The sequence below is a fragment of the Fundulus heteroclitus genome, chromosome 4 (assembly GCF_011125445.2).
Source record: "Fundulus heteroclitus isolate FHET01 chromosome 4, MU-UCD_Fhet_4.1, whole genome shotgun sequence".
NCBI classification, from domain to species: Eukaryota; Metazoa; Chordata; class Actinopteri; order Cyprinodontiformes; family Fundulidae; genus Fundulus; species Fundulus heteroclitus.
In genome coordinates this window covers 10,379,916-10,398,000 of record NC_046364.1, presented here as the reverse complement: position 1 = coordinate 10,398,000, position 18,085 = coordinate 10,379,916, and the positions used below count along the sequence as shown (strand labels likewise).

At 40.9% G+C, this 18,085-nt stretch overlaps 1 protein-coding gene across 1 annotated transcript in view; it reads left to right on the top strand.

The window, feature by feature from the left end:
- fto (FTO alpha-ketoglutarate dependent dioxygenase) overlaps positions 1-18,085 on the top strand; it is a 172,364-nt gene that overhangs the window by 77,312 nt on the left and 76,967 nt on the right. Inside the window, exon 8 of the mRNA XM_012881966.3 lies at positions 6,458-6,582. Within this exon, the coding sequence (XP_012737420.2) occupies positions 6,458-6,582 (125 nt within the window). The remainder of the gene's footprint in view (positions 1-6,457; positions 6,583-18,085) is intronic.

Here is an 18,085-nt window from a genome sequence, read left to right as displayed (position 1 = left end):
CAATGTGCTGCCCGGTAAAATGTGTAATGTGTGTGAAATATCTTTTGTCTTTTTGCTCAAGGTTATCACATCTCGACATGTCAACCCATGTTTCTTTGTGACTATAGGATCACAAAAGACTTTTAAAGACTAGGACTAAGTGTTGGCAACCATCATTCTGTCATTCTTTTTTTGCATACAGTCTTTCACACAAAGACGCACACACACACACACACACACACACACACACACACACTATCAGCCAATCTGTCGTAATGGAAGCAGAGTAAATTTAATTTCAGATATTTCTCAATTTCAAACCGTACATAATCGTGTGACAGCTGGCACACGGCAGACATAATGTACTTACAGTTACTCGCGCACCTTTTTTATATTTGTGGTGCAGTGTTACGCCAAAAGGTATGTGGTCTAAGAGTATTTCTTTCCCAGATACTGTAGTTGTTCCACCAGTGAAGAGTGCAAAGTAACTCTGCGGTGGAAAGAAGCAAACACACAGATCCCTTGTTCAGACTGGAAATGGCCTTGACAGGATCACAGCTCCCCTGTTGTTTATATCAGTGAGCGGAAGCTATCCATTACCCAGAGCAAGGTGCCTGATGCCTTTTTCCCCACCGGCGGTCAAAGTGATATTGGTTTCCTGTATTAAAGGGGAGAGAAAGATGCAGGCAGCTGTGAATCTGCTAAACTCCCACTCCCAAGGCCAATGAAATCAGGTGTTGGAGCAGCTGAGTGAACACAGTGGCAAAAGTCCCCTTTGGTAATGTGCTGGCCTTTTAGATGCCCAAAAAGAGGTCAAGTTATGGAAGAATGTTGAAGCGAGAATGTCTAAATCAGCAAGAAATTTTTAATGGTCTCAGGTTGTCCAATCAAAAATTATAAAATACCTGTTTGTTGCAGTAGATGGTGCGACGGCCATGTATTTTACCAAGAAAGTCCCAAACATGGCTAAAGCTGTGCTAGGCTGAAGACTGTTAATTAAAACAATTGTAGCTTGTGTTTGTTTTAAAACTATTTACCTTTTAGTATAATTTAGCATCTTCTTCAGCTTACAGCTGTAGTTTAATGGAAGCAGAGTCTGAGCAAAGCAAGACTATGAGAAAAAAGATGTCTGATATTGTCATGTTGTCTTGGTCATAAATTAGTGGGGAGAGATGGGTAAAGTGGGATTCTGTGTCAGTATTTCTAACACCTCTGTTACACGATTGTATATCTGCATTTTAGATTAGTATGTGATTCTATATTAGTATAGAATCACATTTCCACACTTAAGTTTTTCAGATCAGGTGGCAAAGAAAAACCACAGTTGATAAAAAAAAAAAAAAAAAAAAACTTTTTAAAATGTTTTCCATTAATCAATGAAAATCAACTTTCAAAATCAGCCTGGCCCAGAGTGGGAAATGTCTTTGGCCCCACTCTTAAATAATACATTAGTTGTCATTGTTAACTTTATTTGGACTATATTCAGGCCTGACTATAGCCAGACCTGAAGAATCAAGAACTTGCTTAAGCAGAACAAGAAGTAGGCGGAAGGTTTGCCAAAAGCAACACACCATTCCTCATCTAAAGAATTTCATGAAATTATTCGAAACAAAGTTAGTGACATCTATTAGCCTGAAAGTGTCACAAAACCATTTCTAACTGAGCGTCGTTATCTACAAATAGAGAAAATATGGAAATGAGGTAAAACTTCCCAGAGGTGGCTGGCTCACCAATATTGTGATATATCCTGGAAGTCACCAAAAAAAAAAAAACAACTACATTTACACAGAAAGTCATAAGAAGTCCATCATACCTGCAGTCAAACATGGTGTCTGTCCCTGCTTGACCTTGATGACCTGCTATAAATAATGGAATTCTGCTCTCTCCTGAAGAAGAATGCCCGGCTATTAACTGGTGACTTGAAGCTGATGCAAAGTTGGGTTACGCAACAGGATAAATATCTAAAGCATACCAACAGGCCCACCTTTGCATGGCTCAAAAACCAGCAACAAATGTATGAATGTCCTACTCAAAGTGCGGATTTAAATCTGGTTTGGATCTGTGGCATTAACCTGAAACAGTCTGTTAAGGCCTGAAGGTGTGAGGCAGTGGTGTGACACAAAGCAAAGAGGACAGCAGCAGCAGTTTTCTAGTATGCTGTTTGGCTCTGTTTTTCTAAAGCATCAAAGAGATATAGGTGGAGAAATATAGTATGAGAGAAAGAGATGCCCTTTGGAAAGTCCAAGACCTGGGATTGTTTGGTGTTTACCTCATTTCTCTAGAATAATCTAGTCGATCGTTTCTTAAACATTCTGGTAGTCAGCAAGTAGATACGTTTTATGTAGTGCAACGTTTCAGGGCTGCATGAATCTTTTCTTTTTTTAAACATTACTGCCTTCCAAACTACTTGGCCATTATGTAATCAGAGACAGCCATTCTGTGAAGCTTTACATCATGTTGCACTCCGTGTGCAGCAACAGTCCTCCCATTGTGTTATTCCGTGTTGAATGAGTGACACCTTGTTATAGGATAGAAATGTGATGGAATAGACAGATGCTTGTTGGTGTTAAGATACAGTCCTGACTCGAGGTGTTAGTGAGATGCCCCAGGCTGCCCTCCAGCCAGCCTCCACTTGGAACGCTATCATCACTCCGGCTCGCTCCACAAACGAAAACACCACCTTAGCTTGCCTGCGTGTTTGTTTACCTACCCTGGCTCTGCACAGGAACGGAAATGTTTATGCCGATCTTGTAGTAAAATAGACAGAGCTGCATTTCGGGGTGTGGGAACTAGCGATGGAGGTACCAAGATTCCCCTTGTCCTCCGATTCACCTCGGGACGTGGCCTGGGTCAGTGGGACATCTGTGGTCAGCACTGGGCTGATAGAGGTGGACCGTGAGGACAGCTACTGTCATCGAGGGGTAAATAGAAGTAAAGAAGGGGCTGATTTGTGCTAACATAAGCCCGAAGATAAAGGACTGAGGTCTGGCTGAGGCTGGGCTTGACCAGTAAACAAGCAGTGGGGTGCCTAAAGGGCCTGGGGATCAGCTTGGGGCTAAACCTGAAGGCCTCTCTCAGCACTGAGTCTTTTAAACAGAAGACCATACGTGCACACGTTCTGGCACGCAACCAAACCCGCACGCTGTTTCAGTGAGAGGGCGCTCTACTGGAAATACCTACATAAGTTTAGGTGCATCTCCATGCTCACAAAACAATATGTGATTAAGAAGGAAGAAAACAGCTTTTCTTTTGCATGTAAAACTGTGCAAACGTCTGAAGTCATCAGTGATTGCACACTAATTTGCATTCGAGGTCATTTGCTGTGCAGTACATGTACATTTTCAAAGAAATACACTTTGTTGGCCACATAACTGACATATAAACCATTCAGGCATAGGAAAGTTAATAAACTCAATCAATAAACCAGTGTTGTATCCTCATGTGACGGACAACAAAACACAAACAAAACACTATTTCAAGTGATATCTCTTCATGTTTTTTTTCTTTAACACAGTGATACTCAGCATGTGGCAAGAACATAGCTTCCTCGTATACCTTTTGACAAATCTTTAAGAAAATCATAAGGGAATATTTATCTCTGTCTAAAATACCCCATAGCTTTTTTCTAGGGTGGTGGTCAGACGACTTAAGGGCCAATCCGTCACTGTGATGCTTTGATCATTAAAAGTATTGGTACTTTTTCAGTGTGTTAAGGTAACAAGTCCTGCTAGTAAATGGAATCAACGTCTCCTAAATCTTGTCAGCAGAGGATAACACTAGGCTCCAGCATTTCCTGGTAGACAGCTGCGCTGGCGTAAGGCTTGATGAAACATAGTGGACCTAAACCAGCAGACGATATAGTTCTCCTAAATCATGACTGACTTCGGAAACTTCACACTGGATCTCAAGCAAATCAAATTATTTGCCTCTCTTCTTGCAGGATTTGGGACTTTGATTCCCAAATAAAGTTCCAAATTTAATTATATCAAAAAAGAAGACTTTGGATCACTGACAATTGTTAAATAATTTTGCCCTGGTAAGACGTCTGACTCTCTCTCTGTGAGTGCAGAAGTTGTTGCCCATGTCCTTGACTCAGTTGCTTCTGCTCGTTTTACTGATTATTTTTTCCTTCCACCCAATTTTCATTAATAATATATATATATATATATATATATACATGTGTGTATATATATATATATATATATCCCAATATATCATATATATATATATATATATATATATATATATATATATATATATATATATATATATATATATATATATGTATGTATGTATATATATATATATATATATATATATATATATATCTATATATATATATATATATATCTATATATATATCTATATATATATATATATATATATATATCTATATGTATGTGTATATATATATATATGTATATATATATGTGTATGTATATGTGTGTGTGTATATCTGTGTATGTGTATGTGTATGTGTGTGTATATATGTATGTATATATGCTGTAATGTATGTATGTGTATGTATATATGTGTGTGTGTATGTGTGTATGTATGTGTGTGTGTGTGAATATAGGTCTGTTCTAAGTTTTTGTGAAAGTGTAGTTTTCTTTAGCTGTAAGCCATAAACATCAAAATGTACCAAAAGTAAACTCTCGAAATGTATTACTCTGTAATAAACACATTTGAGTGAAGGAATAAACCCCCTGAAGTAGATAACAATTTTGATGCTATTCTAATTTATTTAAATGCACCTGCTGCTATGTCACAAGAAAAGGACTGTACATGATTCAGTTGAAAAGACAATTTCCTAACAAAACCTGGAAAACTATGAGTAAATACCACAAGAAAATGTTACTGTGTGGTGGCAAAGTATAAATAAATAAAAGGCGTTTGTCCAATACTGTATATTTTCAGAAATGTGCAGTCTCTTGGTAAATACGCAGCATTCTATGTATCTAATGCGCAGCATCAGAAGTTTTTTATGGTGACTCGGTTGGGACCATTATATTGTCAGTGCTTTTAAAAAAATAAAATAAAATCCCCTACCTCAGCTTTTACCCAGTGTAGTTTTTAAACCCTTCCTTTTCTTTTCATACGTCTTGTTTGCACGTTCACTTTGAAATGGGTTGAAACAAGCTCAGAATCACACCGGAGCAGGTTTCAGATCAACTGAGAATCAGTCGCTCCGCAGCGTTTCGAGGGAACCGCTGATAGGCCGTCACAAAGGCAGCGCGGCAACGTGACGTCTACCAGCTGGGGTTGTGATACAGTCTGAACGCACTTTGTGCTACTTTCTCCGCGTGTCACTCATCCCGGGAGGACAGAGTTTGATGCGAACTGAAAGACGCCGTTTGCTGGAGGGAGCACAGCCGGCCCTGCCTCCTCCTGGTCACTGTAATCTTTGGTGTCTCCTCCGAGTCGGCTGTAATCATTCACACCCCGCTACGTGTTTTGACACCTGTCCTGCGTGGTGCAGTGGGAAGTAAGCATATTACTCGTCTCCTTTGGAAACACGCACGCAGACAATCAAAGCCATCGTCACATGAATTAAGACAGACAGGTGGATTGTCAGAAAGGGATTTAAAAAAAAAAAAAAGGTGAAGAGGAAGAAATGAAGGTTCTCTCATATTGAGGAGGTTTTTTTTTTTTTTTGAAAGGAAGGTTGGATGACTGGGTAGGGGAGTCACTGTTAATGGGAAGAAATGAACATGCTTGACTGGTGGATGTGACAGGAAGAGACTGTTCTTAACAAGACGTCAGAGTCAGTCACAGTTACAGATCCATCACTTCTCAGAGGCTCGGCTAAGGGGGAGGCATTTAAGGATATTCAGAGAGGGAGAAAATGTGTGACGGGTAAGGAGGAAGAGGGATTTGAGTGCGGCTGACAGCGCTGCATTTAATTTGGGCTGCCAGATCCTTTTTCGTTTGACTCCCTCTCTACCAGCTTAGAGGCTACGGGAGACTCGGAGGCGAAGGTTTGCCAGGATGTCTCTGATTAGCGGTGATGTGCCACGTCACACTTTAAGCTGGCCTGTAATTCATGTTCAACAGGGGGATACTCACACATTACACTGCGCTGTGCAGGACGCGATTAATTGACTCACACTCTAATATTGGGTGTAATTTGCCCATCCTCTGATGTGAAACTGACTTTATACTAGACTTACTGTATGCTGCCGTCCCGAGGATGTTATAATTGAGTCTCAGCTCAGAGCTGTGTAATTTCTACACTGAGAATAGAAGCTCAAGGGTTGTACGAATCACTTCAGGTTGTCTTTCCACCTAATTCCATGCTCTTAAACATTCGGGGTGATATTAATTAAAGCCAGATAGTTCCGATTTTTTTTTTTTTTTTTTTTTTTTTGTAGGATGTAAAAGTGTCCTTTTTGTGTCGGCTGCTTTTAAGACTAAGATTCCTGCTTTTGCACATTTTTTCCCCCCCTAAAATCTATTTCTTATCTCTTCTTATTTTCAGACAATGCTTTTCCTGGCTACAGTAGAGGAGGAAGGCCAAGAAGAGGAGGGAAGGAGGGAGATGGCAGAAATCCTGCTTTCTGCCCTGACAGACAGGCACCAGCAAAGGCAGACATGGAGAGACAGGTAACACGATGTACCCCAAATTTTGTTCCCGACACTATTCTCTGAGCAAAGGTTTAGGCTGGTAAAGAGCTCTGTCTAAGATTTAAGGGAGACTATCACATACAAATTTAAAATCCCTGGGTAAATCGTTCTGCTTTTTTGCTCCCGGTGAAAAACAAATTTAGTCTGGGTCGAAATTAAAGTCCGTGAGGGAGATACGTTCCTGGGCCTTCAGGTTTTAAGTCCTGAATATGAAAAGATCACAAGAATTTATCATTCTAAGACAAAACCAATGAAATACCTTGCCTCATTAACTTCTTAGAGTAGATATTTTCTGCCGATTGACGAGCAGAAAGAGACATTTGATTGAATGAAAGGAGTCTAAAAGAAAAAAGCGTAAGAAATTCGAAAAAGGTTTAAAATGTTTTTAATTGTATGTTGTGGTATTAATGCGTGACGAACAAAACCTGTAACAGACAAGACCCAAATTATTTGTTCATTCTGATAGTAACGTGTGCAGTGACTTGCTTGCAGCTGTGGATTAGTACCTAGTTTGTGTACACAAACAAGGACCTGTCCAGGGTGTACCGCGCGTCTCGCCCACCGACCGCTGGAGAAATAAGAGGAAGACGAGGTGGGTTTAGTGCAAATATGCATGGCATTGATCTGGGCATTGATCTGGGCACTCTGTGTTCATTAGAGTGAAAGCATGAGGGAAGAAGAAAGTGTCCCTGTGGCAGCTGGTTGTGCGCCAACCTGAAGGAAAGGTCTAATTCAGAATTCATAGCGTAGATTATTGATATACCATCTAAAACCTTTCACGAAGTAGAACCAAGTCAGCAAAACAAAACAAAACAAAAAAAGGAAGAAGAGAATGAAAATAGTGCAAGAGGGACTGACTGCACAGGAGCATTACTGGAATAAAAAGGAACAATGTTCCTGACAAGGAAATACTGGGATAATGACCGCTGGACTGAGAACAGGTGAGTCGAATTCACTGAATGTGCTGCAGCTGCGCGTGAGCATGGACTGAGGTGGTAAGGGAGAACAGCTACGAATGACAAAATTAAAAACTAAAGGGAAACACAGGGAACTAGGAAACCATAATGAAGTAGATCATTACAATCAGCCATTAGAAATGCATTTTATAAATGAAACACGAGGGAAACAGTGGGAGAATGAGGACAGGACAACAGCCTTAATGCAGACATAAAAAATGAATAGTCAAACTCTTAAGCTTCATGAAATATAACCAACAAATAACAATCTAAGGACCAAGAATGAAAATCAAGAATCTGAATGTTCACATAAGCGTTCAATAACCAATAACTACCACAAGCATATATTAATTATATTTAATTAACACCATTTAGCCCTCATGAAAAAAAAAAGTACAAAACCAAGCTAACCAGCTGTAGTGAGTAAAACCTGTTGGTTCACACAGCTTTCAGCTCCTACCATCACATTACGACATCATCAGAAAAAGTAACATCAGTTCCAGGTAAATTAATCAGAGATCCCTCCTGGGGAGCTGACGTGAATTCCTCAGAAAAGTGGTCGGTGCATGTTTTCTTTTCTTTTTTCTGGGCGCTCGGGCCTGGCAGCTATCACAGCGACACGTGTGTCTCGGATAAGCCCGCTCACTTCCTTCCCTCCTGATAAAACCAGAGAGCACAGGGATTAGAGCACTGGCCATTCATTCAGATAAGGAAGGGCTCCAATGCATGACCCGCGGTATTATTTTAGCTGTTCATTTTCCCAGTCACCCTCTGCCTCAGCGCCAGGAAGGACACACTCAAACTCTAGGATGGCAGTTTTCACCGGCGCTTCTTTCACGTAATGTTTCACTGCTCGTTGTCATTATGAACTGATCTGACACCAGTGTCTCATTCCGACAAACACAGAAAGAAAGTACAGCTTAGATGGAGGAAAGCTGTCATTTTTCAGTACCACTGACTCAATACTTTGTAGAACAACTTTTTCCAGCTATTACAGCTGTAAAGCATGGTTTATGCCTGTTGAACCCGCAAGGTCCACGCGGCCATATTATGTCATTTTGGCTACCACCCCTTCGTGCGCAGCCAAAGGTTTCCGCGCCATCCACTTAGGAGGTGCATAAATATAGACTTCTTTACGATTTGGCCCATGAAGATCATTGTGATCAACATTGTTAACAATTCTTGGAGATAAATCGCTGTCACTCTTGGAAGAAAGGAAGAGGTGGTAAAATGTTGGAAACAACAGTGTTTTAGTGGGATGTAGTATGCCTGGCACAGGAGCGCCACACCGCCCTCTAGAGTCTAGGAGAATAGTGCTACTTCAATGGAAAAGTCGCACAGGGCATAAATGCTGCAGACGTTGTGGCCGCATGTCTCAGTTCTGCGTGGAATTGACGTGTGTCAAGCACAATAAGAATAATATAAGTATAAATTAAGTTTTTTGGGCTATGTCCCTACCAACTTTGCACATCTAGAAACAAATGTTTATGCCCATCGTCGAACTACATCTCTATTAGATTGAGGTCTGGCTTTAACTGGGCCTTTTTAACGCATGTACCAGTGCTGGTGCTTCAACCACCTTCACTGACACTCAGAAAATCTTTCTTATTGTAAATACAAAAACAAAAATTAATAAATAAAATTGGTTCCAACTTTGAAACCTAGTAGGATTTGCAAATTTCTTTTGGTAGGTTTTATGAGGTATCTTTTCAAGGCAATATACATGTTCACATCCCTGAGAGTTGGCGCTCTCTTTTTTTTTTTCCACAGTTGCCCCTTTTTTTTGTTAGGCTGTCCCCTCTGCGTGACCTTTTGCTCGGTCCCATCCAGATGAGCCTTGTAAACAGCCTGTTTCCACACACCTTACTCTGCTGTGTCGACGCCCAGAGCCTCACAGCTCTGATGTGGGTCCTCCGCAGATAGTGCATTCCAGCCGCACGTGCTGAAAGCTAGAAACCATCCTACCATCAGCACCATGACCCAAGCCACCCACAATGCGGCGTTACCACCTACTAACTGTGTCTAACCCTAGACTTTGCTCTGCAATCCTTTAGATCCTGACAACGAGCATCTCGGACCAGGACAGGAAATGCTCATTCCTTGTCGGCGGGACAGACAGACGTTTACTCTATCTGTGCTGGAAGACTGATGAGATTAGTTTTGGTGGGGGGCGAGACTCCTGCAAAATGTGTTTGAACTCCGGCTTCTCCTGATACCCTCTCGTCCCTTTAAACTCGCCCAGTGTTTGTTCTCAGCCTCCGCTATCCTCTCGTGAAAAAAACAGAGGTCGTCCTGTCAAGTGGTTGTCAACAGATAGCACTGGTGCAAACCTAAACACATGGCTCTGTGCAATGTTAAGTGAGACGCACTGGTGCTGATTAGCCTTTTGATTCTGGGGGTTAAGGTTTGCCTTACTATTTTTTTTTTGTGATGGGGGGGCAAAAGACCAGCACAAAGTAAAGCATAATTATGCAATAGAAGGAAAATTATACATTGCTAAAATAAACTGCCAAAATCAATAATGTATATTTGCTCCAAAATATATTCCAATGCACCCAACAGCTTCAGAAATCAAGTAATTAGTAAATAGAACATGTTTGTAATTTCATGTCAGCATAAATAAATTTATTATGTAAAGCCGCAGAAGTTCTTTAATGAATAAACTACCAAGATAGGTCAGGGATAGGGTTGCAGAGAAGCTCAAAGCAGGGTTTGGTTGTTGGATAATAGCCCAAACTGTGAACATGTCACAAAGCTTTGTTCAGTACAACAGCAGAAAATGGAGAGTCTGACAAACCTGCATGACTGCCAAGATGTGGCTGTCCACCTACTGACGGGGTGACTGGGAAAACATCCATCAGACAATGGGCCAAGAGGCCTGAGACACTCTGGGGGGGCTGCAGAGATTTAAACTTTGTTAAATGTTCTGTTCTTTATGAGAGAATGGCAATAAGAAAACAATTTAGTGAAGGAAAGCCATAAAACCACCACCTGTTTGCAGAAAATGCATGCATACATGCTACTGAATACGTCTATATATCAGACTATTCAGGTTGTTATATCACACAACATCTCAGTCAAATATGTGGAGGTTTGTGATCATGATACAATATGTAAAAGATTTTCAAAGGGTATTAAAACTTTGTAACGATAAAAGTGAGCCTTAACCCTAGATTGTTCCCTGGGAACTGCACAGTGGCAGCCCACTGCCCCCCAAGGGGATGGATTAAACGCAGAGAACACATTTCATTGGAATGTATGTTACAATGACAATAAAGATTATTATTATTATTGTTAATAAAACATTTAAACCTTTTTACATCGTTATTTAAAATCAGATTTGTAAAGTTAATCTGCAAGTTCCAGTGGGCTGTTTTTTTTCTCCTTCAGCATTATTATTGGATTCCAACACTATACTTTACAAATGCCATGTTTTAGTATTAAATTGCTCTTTGTTTCCTTAGATTTCGCTCAGCACATATTTTGTGCTGAAGAATAGTAAAAATATGATTGAATGATTTTTGCGTCAGATTTATTAATATAATCAAGCAGCGCTGACAAATTGAGTTTGCTGACGTTTGTTTCTTAAATCGAAGTCAAAGCATCACTATCGGCTATAGACCTGCGATTTTTTTTCCCCCTCAGTTTTTTCTCTGTTGCGTTTTTTTTTTATACAAAGCAAGCAAGCAAGAAAGCAAGAAAGAAAGAAAGCAAGAAAGAAAGAGGAATTGGACGTGGTGAACAGTAGTTCTTCACAAGTGACTTATAGGCCCTCAGAGTGAGTGATGCCTTTGCGCGCCGTGCGAGCCGAAGCGGTCCATTCATTCACTCTGAGCCAACAAAGTTATGAGAGCTTTTTTATTCTTATGAGCTTTTCTGGTAACTGGGTTTTCCCGATGCATACGGCAAAATTCTTTGATAGATGCTGCCCTCCGTGTCCCTTCGGTAAATGCCCCTCGAGTGCCCTGGAAATAGATGGATTATTATGTGGGTGGGTGACTGTGCCGTTGCCGAGCGGTTCAGCGTGCCACACAGGAAGCACAGATTGAGACGCCACCTCCAGGGAAGGGGTCCTATTAGGATAGGAAGTGGCACATCCCTTTGGCAACAGCAATGTTTTAAGTTTTAAAAATTCATAGATCATATCTCACATTTATGCAGTCACAGTTGTGCAATTTTGTTTTAAGTTTTTTTTTTTTTATCCTTTCAGCAGTGGCTACTGCCTCTACTCTGATTTTTATTTTTTTATTTTTAGTCTTCATGCTCCTGTTGTTGCTACCTTTGAACAATTCAGGGTAACCTTTGGTGACCCTACAGAACCCTAGAACTCAGCGTTCGAACCAGTAAAAAAAAACAAAAAAAACCAAAAAAAAACGGCAGTGGAAAAAAGCTTTGTCACAGTGGGCAAGCAAACACTGAAGTGAACAGCTGCGGGTTTTGTACTGACCACGCAAACTGCTGTAGGCTTTGTAAGGTCATTATATGATAATGAAAATCATTACAGAATTACATGGGGGTTTAGGACATGAGAGCAGCAGGGAGGGGAGAGGAGGGCCACATTGGGTTTGATAAATGGACTGTGAAGGTGCCCATCTGGCCCTCTCTATGGCTTTTTCTTCCTGCTCTTTTATCCACTCTTGTCGTTTACTACCCTTCTTTCATTCTCCGCCTCTGCTCTCCGATGGCCCAGGGTAAAAGCGAGCCGGCCCGGAGTGAAAGATTAACAGAGTGCAAGCCCAACTCACCTCTGTGGGAGAGAAAGCAAAAGAAAGCGAGACAGGCGGAGGTGTTTATGACTTAGAGCAGGGTTTGTGCTTGACTTGGCCAACCCCAGCCTCCCATCTCTTGGTTCTGGACGGCAGGAGTGAATGCAGCTATTGACCTTTGGCGCTGGAAACACTGGGACAGCTCAGGATGTGCACATCAGTTTACTTTGAGAGGACTGGGTTGATAAAGCACTACTAGGTTTAAGAAAATTGCCCTTTTTATTTGTGCTATAATTACTTTTTGGGGTTGGGCGATATAAGGGTAATTTAGCATTTAAAGAATCCCAGCTTGAAGAATTTCTGTTCTTGAAACCCTCACAATATTTCTGGTATTTTACTCACGGCCGGCATCAAAGTAGGTGACCAGATTCTAGCTTAATTTAGCATTTTTGTTTTTTTCCGCACCTAAAAATTAGCATTATATTACAAGACTCCTCTCAAATGAAACAAAATCAGTGTCCAACCTAAAATTTGAGGTCTGATTTGGCATCACTTGCAGGATTGTAAATCCTTTTAATTAGGTTTTCTGTCATGGTCTTTCTAAAAGCTTACTCCATATTTTGTGCTTCCTATACCTTTTTTAACACCTCAGTAATACCAAATTTTAGTTTTCTTCCCACAAAAACAACTTCCACACCGGAGCACAATGTTTTACTGTCCATGTATGGTACATTCACTTACTGTAAAAATAATTAGACTAATGGATCACAGATCAGGGTTTGCCAAGCGTGAACATATTACAGTAACCAGGTGATATCTTGGTGCACCTCAGTTTTTTTTTCTGTTGCATTTTAATTATTTAGTTTGTAAATTACCTTCCCTACAGAGGTCTCATCTGGCCATAACAACACTTAACTTATAGACATGTTTGTAATAATAGTCTGAATAAACTTTTTTGCCTCTACGCAAGGCAGGTTTATTAGTTTAGCACCGTTCATACACATGGAAATTTCAAATGCCTTACTGAAAAACAAAGAGAAAAGACATATTGGAAATATGAAACAGAATAGAAAAAGAAAACAATAGTAAAAATTTTTTCTTAAAAAAATCTAGAATGCCTATGCCTCTGACCATAGTACATTTTGCACTGCGTAAGGGTCTTCTGTGACTGCTCAAAGAGAACTCAATGCCCCCTATTGATTAAGCAAAACTGGATTTATGTTGTAATTCTCAAAGTCTAAGGGTCTGTTCAGTGGGACCGCTTTTGCTTCTGAATAATTTCATCATTTTGACTAACTTCTGGCTGGAGTAAAATTACCACAGTATCATGTTATTTATACAAAAATGTATTAAATATTTTTTTACATACTAAACTTTAAAACAGTAAAGCAACAGATATCCCGACGGTGGGAAAAAAATACAAAATATTCCATTTATTTTAATGTTCTCTAATTTGTATTTTTGACATGGACTTAAGCTAGAAAATGTTTTGCCATTCTGGTCCTCTTAGAGAAAAAAAGACAGAGCTGCACAATATGTTGAATCACAGTCATGGTTATGTTATCAGTGGCCAGTCAGACGGACTCTCACTCCCTTTAATGTCCACATCTGGTCAGGATTTTAGTCATGAAGATGCATTAAGCTCTCGGAGGGTGTTTGGAACGTTGTGAAAATGCAAAACAGGTAGAAGATTAAGGGGTATATGTGGTAATATCAACGGCTACAATACTCAACACAATATTCAACAATCACATGTGGTGCTTATATTTTGCATTCCCAAATATAAGTATAACAACCTGATATTAGCTCAACGCTCACTTGGGTAGAGCCGTCAGATGGCTGCTTTACAGATTTACTTTAATGATGTTACTTTAATGAGAGTAATACATGGCGCTTCTTTAGTTTCAACGCCATGACTGCTTGTGTTTTTCGTGACTGTATTTTACTTTATTTTTTGGTTCAAACAGATGAATTTGTCTTTTTTTATATATAGGTAAAAGTATAGTAGACTTCTTTTGCTGACTGGTAGTTGCCAGCAACAGGTGGGCGTTGGGCAGTGCTTTGTGCAGCTAGGGAAAATTGTCAGGCAGGAACTTTCTCTGACTTGTAATTAAAGAGATTTTAACCCGAAGGAGCAGCTTGAGGGAACATTTGATAGTTTCTGACGGTTTTTGTCAACTCATTTTGGGCGACACCTATAACTGGCCTATGCCTTGTTGTATCGAGATGTTTCACGCTTGAAATGCAGTATTTGAATGCGTAGTAGCAGCTAAAAAGAAAACATCATGTTGTAACCTGGAATCTTTTGGGTTTCTAATGCCTACAATGACACAAAAGATTGAAGCAGATGTAATGGGCACCGTTTTGTTTTAATGTCAAACTGCAGGTTATGAAGTGGCTATGTCACACTTGCAGTATCACCAGGCTTTTGTTCGTGTTGGTAATCAAAGCAATTATCTTTAAAGGTATTTGGTGTTCCTGAACTCTTGGAAACTGGGATCAATTAGAATCTCTGTAATTGACTTGGAATCTTTTCTGTGGGATTCCATTGAGTTGACTTTTCTTTTATTGGAGAGTGAGTTAAGACGATGTGCTGGGAATTGGCGCCATACAAATAAAGTGAACTGAATTGAAACACAAAAGGTTAGAGCTGCACAGAAGAATCTACGGTGTTAGAATGTCAGCTGTACGCCCAATTTGTGACGTATGACATCTGCTGTCTGTGTTTATTTCTTTTCTCCAAATCTTGGAGGGTTAGTGAGGTCTTTATCCAAGCACAAAAGAAACATCAGCAGACATGGTCAGCAAAACCAAGGGATAGATGAGGAGGTGCACGTGTCCACAGCTGCACTCATCACTCAACTGTCCAGCTTGACCCGTGACCCTTGGGCCTGTCTCCCAGCCTCCGTCGGCTTTATCCTTCCCTCTATTGTCATCCTTTCTTGTCCTCACCTGGGCTTGCTGCTGGTACACAAAAAGTCCAGTCTGTCATCAAAACCAAAGGTCGCCAGGGGCCAGAAGGGTCTGGAGAGGTTAAAGCTGTGCCCAGTCGGGGATGACCCCAACAGAGTTGTCAGCTAACAGTTGCAACCCTGTGGAGATGCATAGTCGCACACCCACAAAAAAAGGAGAGAAGCCTTCATCGACTGGCACTTCATTCCTGGAGTGGTGACATTCCTTTTGTCCTGTCCCCGACAAACCCCGCCCCGATTCTTGTGTGGGTTGGACAGAGAGCTGCTACACAATGGAGGCCCCCCCATCCCAGATGGGAGCTGCAAAGGTTGTCGGCATCATGATGACAATAAAGATGGACAGATCCTAGCGTTATCTAATGAGGCCAATTTCCTGTACATGGAATTATAACCATGGTATTCAAAGCAACTTATTTTCTACAATCAAGGGTTTGAAAGGCACAAGGTCTCTTGCGCCATTAGCTGAATATATTTTGTCAATGACAAAATATATTCAGCAATAAACGCGTCTTTGAAATTCCCCTTTTGATAAATATCACCACTTTTACAGCAAAATAAATGATGCTTACACTTTTACTGGTCCTGCTGGTAAACTCAAGAATTGTTGAAAATGATCCAAAGGGCAGATAACTTCCCATCATTTGAAGGGAGAGGTTGCTTGATACGACTATACCTGCACGGCATCTACTAACAAAAACATGGACTGTAATACAATACTGAATAAACTACTGCAAATTACGTCATTGCATGCTTATGAAGAGGAGTTCACATGAATCCTGCTTGGTAAAACCGAAACGTTATTGGTTAAGGCCAACATTTCTGCCAACCCAGGGTGACTCTTTACTTGACTTCAACTGAATTAGCGAGACGGCCAGATGTGATTTGAGTAATTGATTGAAACTGGATGCAGAGAGTGATATCTTGATGTTCCTAAGCCCGAATATCAGTGGTAGTTAACCAACAACTAAGAAACGGCATTCTTCGTTCTGCGTGTTGCTAACATTACCTGTTCAATAGGTACGATTTACTAGTTGTTCAGCATGGGATAGGTTAATCAGATCCCACAGACAGGAGCCTCACGTGGACATCTTTATTACTGCCATTATAGCAGCACAGATGGGGTTTGCTGAGTCTGTTTTCCTTGGCAGAAGCCAAAAGTTTTGCTGGCTGCGCCCTTGTTTCCCTTTACCTCAAGCGTTTGTTCTCCGCAGCGGTGGCCAAACACCTGTGTGCGGTGGGTGGAACTCTCATAGCACAGCGGTGCCTTTATTCTCGGCTTTGTGTGCGTTTCTTTTACGTCGTGCCACGTACTTTTGCCATCGTCTGCATCGCCGTGTTTACTTGGGTCGGAGCACTAAAGGGGGGGGAAACAACAAATAGGGACATTTCATCTGTTTCTTTCATCGCCTGGCAGCCTGTAATTAGCGCAAGCACGGTGGTTAGCTTGAGATGCTGTCATCTAATTTGTCTGTCTTTATCTTAAACATGTCTGTGTGGTCCCTGAGACAGGGTACTTTTCGTGCAGCCTGATCGCCCGTGGCCTGGGTGTTCGTGAGGTATGTGTTTGATTGTAAATTATGAATTCCATTCTCATGCACCCACCCCTGTTAAGCAATCAGTCAGTTGAGCATGACACGACCTGACCTCGGCAGAACCTCACGGCCGCAGCGCAGCGTCCTCCCATCCCAGTTTGCTCCCAGGCTGGGGAGTGCATCAGAAAGTGTCTTATTCCTGCAGGAATGTGCCGCGGATGAGATGACTGATGGTTTTATTTCCTTACCTTCTACTTACTGTGCAGACACGTTTTCTACATATAAATATTCCCTTACCTCTATCTTGCCTGGCTCTCAAACTACTCAGTAATCAGCTAGTGGGTTGCGAGCTTTCTCTCTCTCTCTCTCTTTCTCTCTCTCGCTCGCTCGCTGTGGTTTAACTGTTGGATTGGAACGTTGGGAAAACGAACACTCCCTCTTTGTTTTATATCTCTGCTTGCCTTGAGACACAAGTGCACACAATTATTTACAGGTTTTAATTGAAACAGTCGTTTCATAATTGCGTATTTCACAAGAAGAGCTTGTCAGTGGAATGTGGCACAAAAATCGAAGCGAGGAGATTTTAAAATGTCATTAAAAGTCCCACAGATATTTAAACGGACTTGTTAGAGTCACAGTTGCCCATTAAAATGCTGACTTTTATTTTTTTTAATACGAAAGCAAGGTTTCTTTTTGGGAAAGAAAACATGGTTATGTGGAGTGACAGGGGGTAGAGAAATGGTTTGGGCCTGTTTCACGAGTAGTTGGGCAAACCAGGACATTCCTTGTGGTGAACCCCAACATCCCAGAGAGCTGATAATGCATGATCGGGTGAGGCTGTGTGGGAGGGATGTGAAACAAACAGCGAAAACATGGCATTATGGGATAATTTAGGTTGTTCTCTCCAAAACCCTGGTCCTGAGAATTACATTTTACCAGGGGTGTAACTATACCTCCAGCTCGCAAGACAAGGCATTGCACAGTGCTGAGTTGTCATGTAGATTTTAGCATAATTTGCACACTGTCTTAAAGTAATCTGTTATCAGTATATTATATTATGCTCAAGATTTGACAAGTTTTGATATTGCAGGTTTTTTTTTGTGTGTTTGTCTAAGTTTGAAAAGGTTCTGATCCAAAAACGCATTAAAAATGCTCAGTTTTGGTGTTTTTCACAAATGAAATAAAGGCTTTATAAATCTCAGCTGGGTACCAGTGTGCCATGGGGGCGTGAAGGAAGAACTGAAATCTGTGATTAATCTTTGATTCTTTCAAATGCATGCTTGGAGTAGCGCTGCTTTAAATTGAATGCGTCTATA